This window comes from Pangasianodon hypophthalmus, chromosome 17, assembly GCF_027358585.1.
Source record: "Pangasianodon hypophthalmus isolate fPanHyp1 chromosome 17, fPanHyp1.pri, whole genome shotgun sequence".
Classification (NCBI taxonomy): Eukaryota; Metazoa; Chordata; class Actinopteri; order Siluriformes; family Pangasiidae; genus Pangasianodon; species Pangasianodon hypophthalmus.
Window position 1 is genome coordinate 6,191,253 of NC_069726.1, and position 16,718 is coordinate 6,207,970.

General features: G+C 37.9%; 1 protein-coding gene across 1 annotated transcript; it reads left to right on the forward strand.

The window, feature by feature from the left end:
- Window positions 1-64: 64 nt before the first annotated feature.
- LOC113544842 (huntingtin-interacting protein 1-related protein) lies at window positions 65-16,381 on the forward strand. Its single transcript, XM_026943862.3, has 37 exons — window positions 65-205; window positions 776-872; window positions 958-1,021; window positions 2,485-2,627; window positions 3,222-3,278; window positions 3,451-3,531; window positions 3,811-3,887; window positions 3,979-4,040; window positions 4,169-4,309; window positions 4,555-4,612; window positions 4,712-4,787; window positions 5,759-5,884; window positions 5,967-6,016; window positions 6,113-6,185; window positions 6,309-6,486; window positions 6,885-6,973; window positions 7,063-7,179; window positions 7,521-7,622; window positions 7,727-7,921; window positions 8,407-8,517; window positions 8,638-8,832; window positions 9,461-9,571; window positions 10,038-10,232; window positions 10,638-10,785; window positions 10,869-10,955; window positions 11,040-11,147; window positions 11,923-12,059; window positions 12,901-13,011; window positions 13,297-13,355; window positions 13,473-13,503; window positions 13,661-13,723; window positions 13,809-13,909; window positions 14,460-14,565; window positions 14,725-14,848; window positions 15,284-15,345; window positions 15,472-15,729; window positions 15,836-16,381. The coding sequence occupies exons 2-37, from the start codon at window positions 792-794 to the stop codon at window positions 15,842-15,844; spliced, it is 3,786 nt and encodes a 1,261-aa protein (XP_026799663.3). The 5' UTR covers window positions 65-205; window positions 776-791; the 3' UTR covers window positions 15,845-16,381.
- The last annotated feature ends 337 nt before the right edge of the window (window positions 16,382-16,718 follow it).

Here is a 16,718-nt window from a genome sequence, read left to right on the forward strand (position 1 = left end):
GACCTGTTTTTAAAAGGGTGAAATCTCCTGTGTGGGTTTGAGTCTTTTTTTTGGAACTGGAGGAACAGTTCAGTGCTTTTCACTTGAAGACTTTGTGCCTGTGTGATGTGGATGTCATCTTTCATTATTTAAATCAAGCTCTTTGGATATTTTAAAACATCTGCATTTACAGAACTCTCTCAGGGATTTGGGAACAACAGCATAGGTATTTTTCATAATTTTGTACATACATTAAGTTTGAAATAGTATTAATATGTTCTTTATTTAGACAAGTCTTGGACTCCTTTTGTTTAGAGTTGATGAGAATTTCCTAACCCTAATATAACTTCATCCATGATTTTATATTTAAAAAAAAATTATGGCTGAAAAATGTACGACTTCAATAATTTTAAAGTATTTAATTTATTTTGCTTAAATAAGTCATTTTGGGGAACAATGTAAAATAGTTGCCACTGTATAATGAAGGAGACAAATTTGAGCATTTGATTGAAGAACAATTAAGTAACTTGGAAAAGTACTATGTTAAAATAGACATGTCACTCGAGTCATCGTTGCAAAAGATTAAATCTTATACATACTAAAGGTGGCTGAAAACCTGGTGCCTGAATACCAAAAAGGCTTCCTACTTCCTACGTAGGTGCACTACATGATACGAAACAGCGGTTTTTACTCCATATGTAGTACAATACATGTCCAGCAGTGGGCTATTCAGGATAGAGCCAGAATCACAGTTAGTGTCAGCTTTAGTTTCTGACCAATCAATTTTGTTGTAAAGCCAACAGGACTGAAAAATGTCAAAAGATAAAAGTGAAAAAAAGGACAAATCTGAAAAGGCTCTGGCAGCAGAAAAAGAACAATTCGTCAAACAACAGGTAAATATGCAGTCCTTTCACTATGTATTAGCTACTGTATATTATTTAATTTAAAATCATTCTAATGCTATCTTCTCCTTCACAGCTGCAGAGCATTTCAAAGTGCATAACCTCCACTGAGGCTCCAATAAAGGCGAAATATGGCCGCAGTATCTTTCAGAGCCTTAAGTGTTTTCCATTCTCTTTAATATTCTCTTGTGGTGTAAGTCAGGGAAGTAATTATGTACAATGCTGTGCAAAAGCCTTAGGCACATGCAAAGAAATGCTGTAAAGCAGAGATGATTAAAAAAAAAAAAAAAAAGAAACATTTTTACATAAAAATAATATTAAGAGTTGTAAACTAAAGTCAGTATTTGGTGGCACAACCCTTTGCTTTTTTTTTTTTTTTTTTTTTTTTTTAATGGCATCATTAATCACTGTGCAGTTTTCTAAGGAAATTGGCTGGAAGTTTTATTTTGCATCTTGGAGAATCTGCCACAGTTTGTCTGGAGTCTCTTTTTAAACAGACTTGCTTTTAAAGACATGCTCTGTGCACTTGCTTTTTTTTTTTGCGTGCAAAATCCGGCAGCCTTCATTACGTTTTGGTCTGAAAAGTGGTCTGTTACATAATATGTTTCTTTCTTTACTGACATACAAACATTTTTCTGTCACATTTAATTTTTTATTACAAAAGTAATGTTTGGAAATATAGTATAAAATGTTTTTGTACAGACTCAATAATGCAGAAGTCATCAAATAAACATCTATAACAAAATTTGTACTGAAAATAATAAGGGGGCCTAAGACTTTTGTGCAGTGCTATATATTTTTTCTTTTAATAGCAAGAATAAGCCCATTGTTAGATTCACAAACGGATTGAAGTCTGGGCTTTGACTGAGCCTTTGAGGTTGTTGATTTTTTTTTAATTTATTTATTTTTTAACCACTTTAGTGTAGCTTTGGCAGTATGCTTAGGGTCTGTTGGAAAGTGAATCTCTGCCCTAGCCTCAAATGTCTTGCAGACTGGAGCAGGTTTTCTTCTAGGATTCCCCTGAATTTGGCTACATCGATCTTGCCCTCAACCCTGACCAGTTTCCCAGTCTTTACCCCAACATGATGCTACCACTACCATGCTTCACTGTGTGGGTGGTGTTCTCAGGGTGAATACTTATGTAAGGCACTGTAATCTACCACCCATGGAGGAAAACTGAGTCACTGGACAAACCATTGTTAACAGACCTGATTACTATGGTTAGCTTAGGGGTTAGGGTATAAGGGATGGAGTGGAACCAACTGTCAGAGGACCTGAGTTTTTAAGTGGTTGAATGCTAGAACATGGAAATGCAGGTGGGTTGGAGGTCAGGGTATAAGGGATGGTGTACAAACCAATGCAAGAGGACCTGAGAGCTAAGATCCACTGGGGTTGGTTAGTGGTTTCTCTTCAGGATATCAGGGATGGTGATTAGTGTTAGGTAACCTAATAGTGTGGCTTGGTTAGGGTTTATGGTACAGGACATGGTGAGAAGCTTGGTGTTGGAGGATCTGAGTGTGGCTGGATTGAGTTTAGAGAAACCTGTATAAACAGATGATATTGGAACAGTTGTCAGCGTGGCCATTCCTTAACATTACTACAGATATCCTGTTAGGTACGCATTCGGAAAGTGGAGCCGTTACTTTCTGGTCCCATGCTGTGAATTTGCCACTGGCCAGCAACGCCATCCTCAGCTGGAAGTTCTGCCATATGGTGCATAAACTCCTACGTGATGGCCATCCTAATGTGAGTCGTTCTAACTTATCCAACACATGACACCAGATTTTAAACATACCAGAGATGGGTGTGTGACAATATACAGGTATGACTCTGTTCTGAGATGAGAAAATCTGATGTATCAGATGTGTAGCACTGTATGGAAATACAGTATGCTTCAAGGTTTTTAAAACAAAGCAGCTTGGTTTGTTTTTAAAGAGCACAAATATCAAGACAGCAAAACAACCAAATATGTATGACTACCTTGTTCGGATAAACTGTGGAAGATTAAATGTGATCCATTTAAAGTAATTTAGTACCTGCACAGGTGCTGCAGTGTTATTCTGTGATATTCTGTAGTTGTTCTGTAATGGTATTCTGTGATATACTGAGATTTTCATACTAATGTACACCTACTAGAGGTGCATAAAATGGCTGAATCTTTCCCTAGTGTACTACTGACTTTTACACTAAATGTCGTGCACTACATCTGTAATAGTGCCATTTCAGAGTCAGCCATTGAACAGTCTTAGGTTATAAACAGTTTTAACTGTGCAATTTGCTATGGTTGGATGTGAAGTCATGGCCTTGTCATAATCACATTTCTTTTGGCACAACTTTCAGACCCTGCGAGATAGCAAAGGACATGTCCCAAATATTAAGCAAATGGGATCTTTATGGGTAGGTGAATTAAAAACTAATACCAGCTAACTGAACAACCTTTACTGTGATTTCGATTTTCCTAGATTTTTTAGTGTTTAGTATTGTCTGATTTTATTTATTGGTGTTTGATATTTAAGCACATCATAGGCAGATTAAACTTGAAGCTGAAATTTTGTCCTGCATTGTGTAGGGAACCCTCCATGATCGATATGGGCATATTGTTGCTCTGTATGCGAAGTTCCTGTGCATCAAAATTGACTTCCATTGTAAGGTGAGTTAATCTACTATAGAACAAGCATACCTCTCTCTTTAAAAAAAAAACAATGAATGCACCCATAACGTAATTGTTCTAAATGGAAAAATTATTGCTTGCCCTTAGTACATTTTGATATTGTTGTGAAGTTGTGCCTGTTTTTACTTTTATTCTGGAAGCTGACCTGAAAATTGGACTTCTGGATTTAATGATAGCTCCCTTACACACTAAAGTAGCCACAAATATAGTAGCCTTTTAATAAATTTGCTTTAGAAATTGTTCATATTTCCTTAACAGCACAAAGTGATTCCACCAAATCTTGAAGTTCCTGACGAGGTCCTTGAGAGGGCTATTGCAGTTGATATAAATGAAGTGTAAGTATTTTTATCCAGTTCTGATGTACTTTATATAAGAATTTTCCCAGCAAAAGAGCTTTGAAGGAAAGTGCATGTCTGTTGTGTTCAGGTTTGAAACCACTGGTGAGGTGCTAGACTATATGGATGCTGCACTTTTATTACAGGAAACAGGTAAAGTAATCTAATCTGGCCTCTCTATACAGTCAACATGCTGTCATTAGCTAGTTTTTTTAATGGATGACAGCAACCCAGTTGCCAGCAGGATATTTATTATGGGCTGTTTTTATCTTTCTGTGCAGTTTTCAGACAACTTGAGTCCAACAATACGAGCTCAACGACTGCTGTGGGTCAGTGCCGCCTAGCTCCCTTGGTCCCACTTATCCAAGACTGTAGCCCTCTCTATCACTTCCTTGTCAAGCTCCTGTTCAAGCTACACAGCCGTAAGTTGACTTTGTTTTCTACAAGTGGTCAACCCATTTATTTTTACAGCAAGTAGAAGATGCCACTTTTTGTAACACTACAAAATGTGGGGGAAAAAGGGGGATGAATACTTATGCAAAGCACTGGTTTACTCTCTGCCGTTTAGCATCCTGTTTTCAAGATTATACCCCTAATCCAGTGTCTTAATAAAAGAACATTTTCAGTGGAATTTATCTTTACTGAATATGTGTTTTGGGTATTAAAGGAATACCCATGGATGCTCTGTTGGGCCATCGTGAGCGATTCCGTGATCAGTTCAACAGGTAAGCACTATTTTCACTCTCATCTAGCCCTGTTCTTGTATGATTTGAAGTTTGTTGATATTAATGTGGCATTTGCCTGTCTTTTTTTTTTTTCCTTAGTCTTTCCCAGTTCTTTGAGAAAGCCAGGAGCATGGAGTTCTTTAAAACCATCATACAGATCCCTGATTTTCCTGATGTAAGATTCCATAAAGAATTATGTCAGAAATTTGTGCGTGAGCTAAAAGTACGGTAAAGTCAGTAGAGTCCACATGAGCTGAAAGTAGATTGAGTAAAGTCCAAAAGTCTAAAAATACAGTAGTGAATTCACTTTATGAAAAACAAGTTATTTCTCTCCAAGATCAATAATTCTTTGCTTATATCAAAAAATGTTATTCAAATTTATTTATTTATAATGATATTTATTTATGATTCTATTTATATTATTTATTCAAAAAACATAATATTTTATATAAAAAATTATAAAATAGTTATTCAAAATCTGATTTTGATCATTAAGAGATAATAACAGTGTGCCTTAGGAGCATGTGTTAGCAACTGTCCTGTTGTGGGAAAACACAGGGTGATGTGATGATTCCTCACCACCACGAAGTTGATTATTTTCCTGTGACAGCATGTCCTGAAGTGCTGTATTCCTCTAATGTGCCAATATACTTTTGAATCAGTTTATAGTGACACTTAATGTTGTTTAACATCCAGGATGTACCTGATGTCACTTACTATAGCAGTTATAAACACTCATACTCTCACTCACTTCCTTTTTTCTCTTTTGAAAATAATAAGAAAGAAAAACCCAGCTTGTCATGTTACCAAGAAACTGGAAAGTGCAAAGTTCTTTGTCCTGAAGACTCTTTCTTGATGGAAAACTTACTGACTGTTACAAAAATTTGACACTGAAGACTCTTTCTATGAATATTAACTAAACATCTCATTACTGAAAGTTAATTGACTGCACATTTTATAATCTGTTTATTATTAGTCTTAGGCTTTGTGGATTATTTGGAAAATGAATCAGCACCTTCTGAACCTTCTCAAAATCAGATTTGAGAATTTAACAGCACTGTGGTGTAAATAGTGGACTCAGACCTTTGTAGCCTGCTGTTCAATGTACAACAATATGAGTTAATGCACATAATTTTATATGTCCAGTCCCCTCCAAACTTCCTGCGTGCAGCTTCGTTGGCTGATTATGTCAAGCCAGTGGTGGTTCATAATCAGCTTCCTGAAGATGATGATACAGAGACTCAGGTGGAAGCTGGTGAAGGATACCCAATGGTATGCTAATTTGTCATACCTGTTTTTGAATGTAATATTCCATGACAGTGAATAACTCCATATTTCACATTTCTCTGAACAGTTCTATTCTTTCAACCAGTATGACCCAACAAATGACGTACCTGTCCAAAGGTAATGAACCTTCATTATGCAAGTATTGTCATTATCCAGGAGATGATTTACTTCCTTTTCAGTCTAAGTCCATTATGATTCTCTGTATGTCCTCAGGGAGAAAGAGGTCGACTCTCTGAGGAAGGAGCTTGAAGCAATGAGACCTGAGGTGCAGATGTTCAAAGCAGAGGTAAAATAAACTAAAGTACAGAATAAACACGAAGCCAAGCACAGAATAAAGTGCACAGGAGCTTGCTAGTGAGTGAATACATAAAGGTTGGTATTGAATTAGTTTATTCACTGCTGCTTGCAGGCCCAGCGTGCCGTCATCCACCTGAAGGACCAAGTGAATAAGTTGGAGGCGGAGCTAGAAGACCAACGCACTCACAAGCAGATGGCTATGGTGGAGAACGAGCAGCTGCGCATGGAGGTGGAGGCATTAAGGACACAGACGGCAGTCGCTGCGAGTATGCATGCCTCTGTAGACGACAGTGAGTCATCTTTTCTACACACTCGTACTCCTTTCAGCATCTCATAGAGGATAGCCTATTTTACGCATAACTGTACCTGAACAGGTCTGGTTGAACTAATTGGAGGTCTTTGTGCCACTTCTGAATTTAATCCTGCATTCACACTTACAAGTGATTTTTATAAGCAGTCCGCTCACTTTTAATAGTTGTCATATTTGTGTCAACTTTGCTAGGAAAATAATTATTACAAGTATTAGAAATACGCCTGTTGAAAAAGAATATCTCAGCATAAATATGTCACTTTGTTGTGAGTGTGACTGTGTACTTGAGTTCACCTCTTTACTACTTTAACCTGCAGAATAGTTTCTGTCATTCAGTAATAGACCAATCAAACACTAAAAATTACATCTGCGTTGTAGGCCGAGTTCAAACTGCCCAGATGCATTTCACACGGCTTAAAGAAAAGCACGCAGAGCTGGTCACCAGGCATGCTGATCTCATGAGAAAGGTGCTCAATCTTACATCAGGAACCACTTTATAGAAACTGAATTGCAGCCAGTACTCACCCTGTGTGTAACACTTTGGTTTGTGTGTCAGAATGCAGACATGGTGAAGCAGCTGACCAGCACTCGGCAAGCTCAGGAGGAGCTGGTCAAGGTCAAGCAGCAGATTGCAGAAGACCTGGAGCAGCTCAAACAGGAGAACAGTACCAAGGTTGAACTTGCGGTTAGCTAGCTTTTCCATACAACGCAGGTGTTGTATTATAACAGCACTGAAAGATTTCTATTTGAAATTTAATCCACAACATGCAGTCAGTGCATTTTTTTCTGGCATTTCACAGTTGACAGTTTATCTTATGCCATTTATATTATTTACTAATACAGTGTTCAAATCCATTATTTCCATTATTCAATAATGGAACTTAAAAATTATGATTTGTGGCCATTCTCACAAAATCATAGTTAATTTATTATTAATTATAGATTGGTGCCTTACTAATATATGATATTTAAGCAACTTTATGATGTTATGAACATCATAACTATGATGTTTAGCTTGAAGCACAGAAGGCAGAAATCATCCAACTGAGGCAAGAGCTGCAGACTGGAAAAGCTGAAATAGTAAATGTTCAGAGTGCACTCCAGAGCAAAGAAAAGGTAGGTCTCAATGTTCCTGTAGATATGCATTCTTACTCTATATTTGTTCTTTGCTCCAGAATTTCATAATCTTGTCTCTGTGTGTGTGTGTGTGTGTGTTCTAGGCAGGAGATCAGCTGAGCAGTGTGTTGGTAGGGCTTCAGGCTGAGAAGGAAACATTGATGCGCTCTCTGAAAGAGCAGGAGGCTGAGCTTGCTAACCTGCGCCAGAGCACTCAGCTGCACCAGACCACGCTGCACCAGGAGCGAGACAATACCCAAAGAGAGATTGACTCCCTGAAGAGCCAACTACAGGGAAAAGTGAGTGAAGCACTGAAATATACCATAGGTATTGAATGTCACAGTCTGGCAAAGTACAGATATAACAAGATATAATGCTGCTTCCATGTGCTGTCAAAGTTATAAAAATGCTCCTGCCCTAAAAGTTCCACATGCATGTCCCTTTAAATTGTAATACAGTTTAAGATGATGGCTTTAATCTTTTATTTATAAATGTTAGTTGCATAATGTAGATTTTAACAAAATGTTAATTAGACCCCAAAATATCCCTGATGACAAACAATCTCTTTACTGTATAGAAATAGTTCTTAGAGTAACGTTATATTTCATATATTACAAATAAGCATCTGCCTTTGCACAACAGGTCTGTGGACATGTTAATACCACTGTTTTTGGAAAGGAAAGGAAGGCACCAACCAACTAATATAGTCTTAAAGACCAGGCCACCAAGAATAAACCAAATGATTTATTAAGAAGGAAAAGTGAATGAGCATGTCTCTCTACAGGTGAGTCGAGAACAGGAGCAGCAGATGGAGTTGGATAAACTGAAGAGAGAGCTGGAGTTGAAAAGAGCAGAGGCACTAAGTGTGCAGAGTGCACTACAGAGTAAAGAGACGGTGGGTATTTCCTTATATCACACATTAATTCCTCTTTATTCTAAACTGCAGTATCTCAGATTTTGTCTGGGTTTGTTTTTTTTTGTTTTTTTTTGGTGAATTCATGTATGTGTGTTCTAGGCAGGAGATCAGCTGAGCAGTGTGTTGGTGGGGCTTCAGGCTGAGAAGGAAATACTGATGCGTTCTCTGAAAGAGCAGGAGGCTGAGCTTGCTAACCTGCGCCAGGCCGCTCAGCTGCACCAGACCACGCTGCAGCAGGAGAGAGACAAATACCAGAGAGAGATTGACTCCCTGAAGCGCCAACTACAGGAAAAAGTGAGTCTTGAAATTACAAACTGATATAATGCACTAACTAATCAAATAAGATCAGTTCCATGCTGCCCAGTCATCATGAAGCAGGGCTTTGTGGTTTCTCAGTTATATCCAGATACACTGACTTTTTAAAATCAGGCCCGAGAGTGAGAGGGTCATGATAAAGGTTGATTTGCCTCATAGTGCAGAATTTTGCACTTAACTGTATACTGTATTTCCCTCTCTGTCATACTTAAAAAAAAAATATATATATATATATTATTCTACATAGATATAGACATTAATAAACCAAATAAAGCTAGATCATAAGTACTAAAAAAGTAATTATTTTAGATTATCCTAGATTAGAGACTAAAGGATTTCTAAATAATTTATGTTTTTAGCAATAGTAGATTCCTCAGTAATTTAGCCAACGCTTAAGGTATTATAGGAAAAAGCCCAGATTACCCTTCTGTATGAAAAACCCCTCGGATATGAATGTATTTAATCATGTGCATTACTCCACTCATTCTAAATATACAAGCAAACACCGTTGTTCTGGTATGGTATAAATGTGTGAGCTCTCACTGGCTGTGCAGGACAGCGTGATGAAGTTTGTGATGTATTTGTGTATTTATTCATGTACCGACAGCTACAGCGGGAGCAGGAGCAGCAGCTGGAAATCGCTCAGCTGAAACGAGAGTTAGCGGAGAGGAGAGCAGAAGTGACAAGTGCTCAAAGTGCTCTTCACAGCAAGGAGACGGTAGCTGGATTTCTCCTAATTAACTTTAGTTACACACACACACACACACACACACCGTTAGAACAATGATACATTTAAACCTTTAAACCTTGACCTACAGGGTGCAATGTACTGTATAACCTTATACATAATTAAAAATTTGGCTTATTTGTAGCTTAGTAATTAAAGGAGAGGTGTTCATGTGTGAGGTTTTCGAGAAGTCTGTCTGATCTCATTTAAATAATCCTAAATGTTAGCATTGTTTAGTTTGTCTGGATTTTACTGTGTACAATAATCTGAAAGCTTATATACTCTGAAACATACACACACACTGAACACATGGTGAATAAAGCTACTTCATCGTACTGTAGGTGTATAGGTATGGGATGACCTAATTTTTTCTAATTGATATATTTGATAATTATCTTGTTTAATAAGGATAATGTACTGGTTTTTTTTTTTTGTTTGTTTGTTTCGTGGGTTATAGGCAGGACATGAGATGAGCAGTATGTTGGTGGGGCTGCAGGCTCAAAAGGAAACACTGATGCGTTCTCTGAAAGAGCAGGAGGCTGAGCTCGCTAACCTGCGCCAGGCCGCTCAGCTGCACCAGACCACGCTGCAGCAGGAGAGAGAGAGGACCCAGAGAGAGATGAGTTCCTTACAGAGCCAACTACAGGCCAAGGTTAAGCATCTATGGATTACTGAACGATGTTATGTAAAAAAAAAAAAAAAAAAGTGCTCTTTTTATTGTGCAGGTGGAGTAAGAGGTTAATTAAAATAGATCTTAGATCTACGTATAAAAATAAGCATAATTTGAATGATAACCTGTCATTCATAGTATTGGCATGGGTTTAGCTCATTTCCTCCAGCTGGATCCTATAAGACATGAGTAGTGGGGGTCAGTTAGTGAAAATGAATAGCTTGTTTTCAGTGCAATTGCAATTCACATGTCAGGCAAGTGAATAAAAAATGTCCATGGCCTTTCTGTCTGTCTTGCATTACACATTGATCAGACTTTTTTTTTTTTTTGAGATGTATGGCAAATGCTTCATCAGGAGATTTGACTGGTGTATGTGTGTGTGTTCAGTTGAGCCGGGAGTCGGAGCTCCAGCAGAAGCTGCAGGAGGAGCAGTTTTGCTTATTGCAGTGTGCTGTGGTGGAGGCAGAGGGCATCATACTAGACGCTCTGGCCAAAGTGGACGACCCCATGCACGTGCGCTGTGTTTGCACTCCTGGTAAGCCCCTTGAGCAAGCATCAGTATTAAACTATACAAAACTAGATGTTCTTTCCTAACTTGAATTCATCTTGTGATACCAGAGTATTTGATCAATCGGGCTGAGACCACTCTGGTGTCCATTGACAAGATGCAGCAAAGTCATGCTGGGTATTTGAGAAATCTGGATGGTGAGATTTCATCTGTTAGAACATGGCTCTTTTTACAGAAAATTCAGTAAAAGATTCAGTAGCGTGAGTATCTCTTCTTTCCAGATGCCAGTGGGCTGTTGAGATCTGTGACTCAGTTTTCCCACCTTGCAGCAGACACTATTGTTAATGGATCTGCTGCGTCCCACTCTGCACCCACTGACCAAGCTGACAGTAAGAACACACAATCATAAATGAAGTCCATAAAACATGAAACTCATGAGACATTAGGGGTGGGTGATGCAGCTAGAAGCTTGGACGGTAACCATATATATGAGGGTATACCCTTTTTCTGTGGACTTTATTCATTTTGGTCCGTATTCATTTTTGAATTGTGCACATGTAGCGAGGATCAAATAACTCACTATTTGGGTGTAACGACAGACAATGTCCCAAAGCAGCTGTAAAGAAATCCAGATGTAGATTTATATTTAGATCACTAATGAGCAAGCCAGAGGCTTCTCTCCGAGATGACAAAATGATATTTTGATCATTGTAAATACACTCAAAAAAACCTGTGGGATACCATTCAAGGCCAATATTATTTTTCTATCCTTTCTTTCATGTTTAAAGGCAAGTGCTTTTGTTTAAAGGCGGTGGTGTAAACACTACTGAGAAACCCAACTCAAACGTGTGAACTACACACAGGTAATTTTAAGAGTCTGAAACCCGAGAAAAATAATCATCCCAATTCTGAATACGGATAACTTTCCCCACATGAATACTGACATAACTTTGAAACTTAAGTTAGCCTATGCTTTTCTGATTGGCCTTTATGTTGACACACTAAGGGTTGTGCATGCATATGTGACAGGTCTAGAATGAGAATCCTCTGAATATTAGATACAGGAATTTTAGATTAGATTTAGGATGCATTATCACAGTTTGTGACATTCCAGGAAGAGGACTGTTCCTTCGTTTACATCTCTCTCCCTCCACCCGTTTTTAGGGCTGACAGATAACTGCAGAGACTGTGCCACTCACTGTCTGCAGTTCCTTAAAGAACTCAAGCTGAAGGCCACACTGCAGAGAGCCGACCCGAGCGCCATCCGCTATACGGTCCAGCGCATCCTCAACCAAGCCACTGTGAGTGTGTTTATGGATATATGGATTAATGGAGAACTGCCAAGAGGACAGCAAAACAATATTTAATCTTTGCTGAAGTAGAAAGCCATGCTATGTGGAGAAGATTCCAAATTTATCCGTGAGACTGTTTACTTATAAAACGTACAGTACTGTGCAAAAGTCTTAGGCACATGCAAAGAAATGCTGTAGAGCAAAGATGCCTTCAAAAAATACTATAAAGAGCAGTAAACAGTAATAAATGAAACAAAGTCAATATTTGGTGTGATGATCCTTCGCTTTAAAAAAAAAATAGTAGTCTCAGGTACAATCTGTGCAGTTTTACAAGGAAGTGAGCTGTAAGTGTTACTGAGCATCTGGCAGAAGCAGCCACAGTTCTTCTGGACACTTTCACTGTCACACTTTCTTCTTATTTTTGCAGCGAAACCCAGCAGCCTTCATTCTGTTTTTTTTTGTCTGAAAAGTGTCTCTTATGTAATACGCTGCTTTCTTTACTGACATACAAACATTTTCCTGTAACATTTAATTTTGTCCTGGAAAACTAATGTTTGGAAACCTAAAATGTTTTTGTACTGAATCAATAATGTAGAAGTCATAAAATAAAACTCTATAACAGTTTGTACTAAAAAAAAAAAAAAAGGGTGCCTAAGACTTTTGGACGGTACTGTACATTTCTAGATAAGGACTGTAATGTGCTGTAATGGCAGACTGTAATTGATATGCCATGTGGTGTAACTGCCTGCTTTTTATGCCTTGCTGAGAATGTCTTGTGAAGAATCTTTAGCGTCTATTTTGATTCAAATAACAGTATTAAATTGGACTAATCAGAGACTGCTCTCTGCAGGATTTACGACGCAATGACGCAGATATTCAGAAAGCAGAGCTGGCAGATATGGTGGATAAAGAGATGGCTGCCACGTCCACTGCTATTGAGGATGCTGTTCTGAGGATGGAAGTAAGAGCAGTACTAGAGATCAGTGGAGGATTACTCATAAATAAATGATGAAAACAGAGAATTAATTTTCAGTAAATTTTTCTCCTCCTATTATTAAATAATAGCATTTAATATGAATAACTAATAATAAGCTGGGAGTGTAAAGGTCAAATGTTTTGGCCGGCTCCATTAGAAGTGTCCCAGTATAAGAAAGTACTGTAAGAATGACAGCCATAAACGATGATTTTCCATGGCTATAGTATAATTTATATTTATCTATGGCTATATTTTTCTCTTGTTTCACAGGAAATATTGAGCCAAGCAAGAAGAGATACATCAGGATTAAAACTGGAAGTTAACCAAAGGTTAGTTTGGGATTCAATCAGTTAATCCTGCAAAAATCAATCTTTTTCATTATATTATGATCTGAATGCTTTATTTATGAGTCCAATAGTCAGTTATTTTCCACATTGTTCCCTCAGCATCCTTGGTTCCTGCTCTGATCTGATGAAAGTAAGTCATATGCACTAAAACAGGGCCACAGTATTGCAGGGTTTATCATTCTTCCTCATTTAGCACAATGGTTTAGAGGAATTAGTACCCAGGTCTTCATTTTTTTATTAGGAATTGGTAACTGAAAAATTCAGCTCATAATGCATGTTTCCTACAGGCCATACACATGTTGGTCACAGCGGCCACAGATTTACAGAAGGACATTGTGGAAAGTGGTCGGGTAGGTTTATAAAAAAAATTAGATATAGATAAAATATACAACAAGAATTTTGTAGAAGTTGCTCACTAAAGTCTGTTCTTTACAGGGAGCTGGCTCTGTGAAAGACTTCTATGCCAAGAATTCTTGCTGGACTGAGGGGCTCATCTCTGCCTCCAAGGCTGTAGGATGGGGAGCCACACAGATGGTGTAAGTGCACTCAAACCTGTTTTTGATAATACTGATTTGTTTTTAATTGTTAGATGTAAAAAATTAATCACAAATTTGAATATTCTTGTAAACAAAAACATTGCGTGTGCTCCTGACAAAACATAATGGCGGAAAGTCTGTGGCTGTTTTATAACACAGCCTGTGTTGTCTCTCTCACGTATTTGTTTTCACTTTGCACGTATTTAAATGTGACACAAAAAAGCAGGGAAGTCTTATTTTCTCCAGTTTCTTATTTATTGCCTAGTGGTTATCCTCCCACACTACCTGACATCAAAACTATACATTTATGAGGCCTGATTTTAGGTATTCACTCACTAGTGTTGGGTAGATGAGCGTGTTTGTGCCAGATCGACATGCAAAAGATTTGTTTTGGCAGCATGGGAATGAAGCCCCACTCCATGGACGAGCTGATCTTCGACTCACGGCTAAGGCCAACTCCCATTCATTTTGTTAGAAATGGAACATTACCTTTCTTTAAAAAAAAAGTCAGAAATTATTACACCTGTGTAACTATATTGTCATTACCTAGTGAGTCTGCTGACAAAGTAGTGACAGACCGAGGCAAATATGAGGAACTGATAGTGTGCTCCCACGAGATTGCTGCCAGCACTGCCCAGCTCGTAGCCGCCTCTAAGGTAAAAAAAGAAAAGAAAAGAAAGAAAAATCCCATTACATGGAGTATTGGATTTCTTGAGCTACAGCTCAAACACAGCTAATATATCATCGGATATACTTTACTTCAGTTGGAACATGGTTTCACTATTAGTTTGAACACGGTCTCTCTATTACTGCAGGTAAAGGCAGATCGAAGTAATAAGAAACTTAATACACTGCTGCAAGCCTCACGACATGTAAATGATATGGCAGCGGTCGTTGTGACTTCAACAAAAGCTGGACAGATGCAAATCGAAGATAAGGGTGAGTTACAGATTTTTGCAGCATGAAAAACAAAAGGCCACAAGGCAGCATTTAATGATTTTAAAAGTCAGTTTGAAACATAGACTGTCAAGCTTTCAGAGATGTACCCAGGTGCCAAGCCATCAAAATTAAAAGGTTGGAAAAACAATAAAAAGAGTTTTGAAATTCTGCTTTAAAAGGAAAGCAGTGTAATGGTGTTGAAAATAAAGTGTAGCATGCTCCAGCTTTCTGCTGAATGTAAGAACTCGGGCATTTTAGCCACTCTAGTGAATTAAATATTGCAGTAGTCAAGGGCAAGAAAAAGTGAATACAAGTCAAGTCAATTTCTTAGCATCTAATTACTCTCTAATTATGCTGGAGCATTTAGTATATATGCTTGATATGCACTGATTTAGATGCAACATTAGATTGACTGTATGTAATGGCACCCCACAGATCCGATGGATTTCTCAGGCATGTCTCTGATCAAGCTGAAGACAGAGGAAATGGAAACTCAGGTAATTTACTCAAAGTTACTTTTGGACTTTTGCATTCCATGAGCTTGCTTTGTTGAAATTCATAACAGTACAATTATATTCAGTTATACTGTACATGTCAATGATGTGGACATGAAATTTGTGTAGGTGAAAGTGTTGGAGCTGGAGAATCAGTTGTCCAGTGAACGCCAGCGGCTGGGCGAGCTAAGGAAAAAGCACTATGAGTTGGCTGGAGTTCCTCTTGATCAGACCGTAGAGAGGGATTTTGATGGGTTTGTCAGCGTTTTACCACCAGTGATGCCTGAGCCACCGCTGCCTGAACCACCCAAACTTGAGCCGCCTAAAAACCCACCATCTAAAAAACCTTCCATTTTCCAGAAATCTGGCAGTCTCCTTAAAAATAAGGTACCTGTTTATGCACATCTGCTAGACTTTTAACATTGATGATATTGCTGCATTTATGTTGAATTTGCTGTTTAATACTTTTTTTTTTTTTTAAACTCCTTTACAGTTTAGGTGAAGCCTTTGAGAAGAATGTACAGTGGAAAAGACCATTTGAATTTAACATTTTTTGGCCTTTTGTATAAATCATTCATTTATTCTCATTTAGTAACGGCTTTATCCTGGTTATTCGCAATGAATCCGGAGTCTAACGCAGGAACACTGGGTGTGAGGCGGGAATACACCTTGGATGAGACGGCATTCCATCACAGGACACCATGCACACACATTTACACACTTATTCACACCTAGGGGCAATTTAGTCACCAGCCCACCTACCAGCATGTTTTTGGGCACTGGGAGGAAACCACAGATCTCAGAGGAAACCCATGTGGACAGTGGGGGAACATGTGAAACTTCACACCACTTTTTTTTTTTTTTTTTTTTTTTTTTAATTAGTATAAATCTTATTTAATTTGATTATTCGTGATTTGAATGAGATAAAATCATGATTTTGGAAACAAGGATATTAATTTCTGATATAACTATTTTGTAAACATATGTAATTAAACATAATCTGTGATGAATAATAATATTAAAGTATATACCACTGGTATTAGCACAACACTATTACTCTCATATTTTCCTCTGCTTACATCTCCTTTTTCTCCTTTTATTTCTAAATAAACACTACTATAAAATAAATGTTGACAGCACATATTTAGGTGAACTTTTCACTTAATCTCTATAAAGAAACCTGTAATATAATGTCTGTCTGCCATGTAATGTCTATTTGAGTGGTCAGAATGTAGGAAAAAAAAAAAAAAACCACCCCATCTGATATGGCTGCTGTTTCTGCATTCCTCAGTGGCACAGGTCCTTTGTTTTGTAGTATGAAAATCATGCCACTACATTTCAAACACACTTGTGTCACAGAAAACAAAAGGTAAACA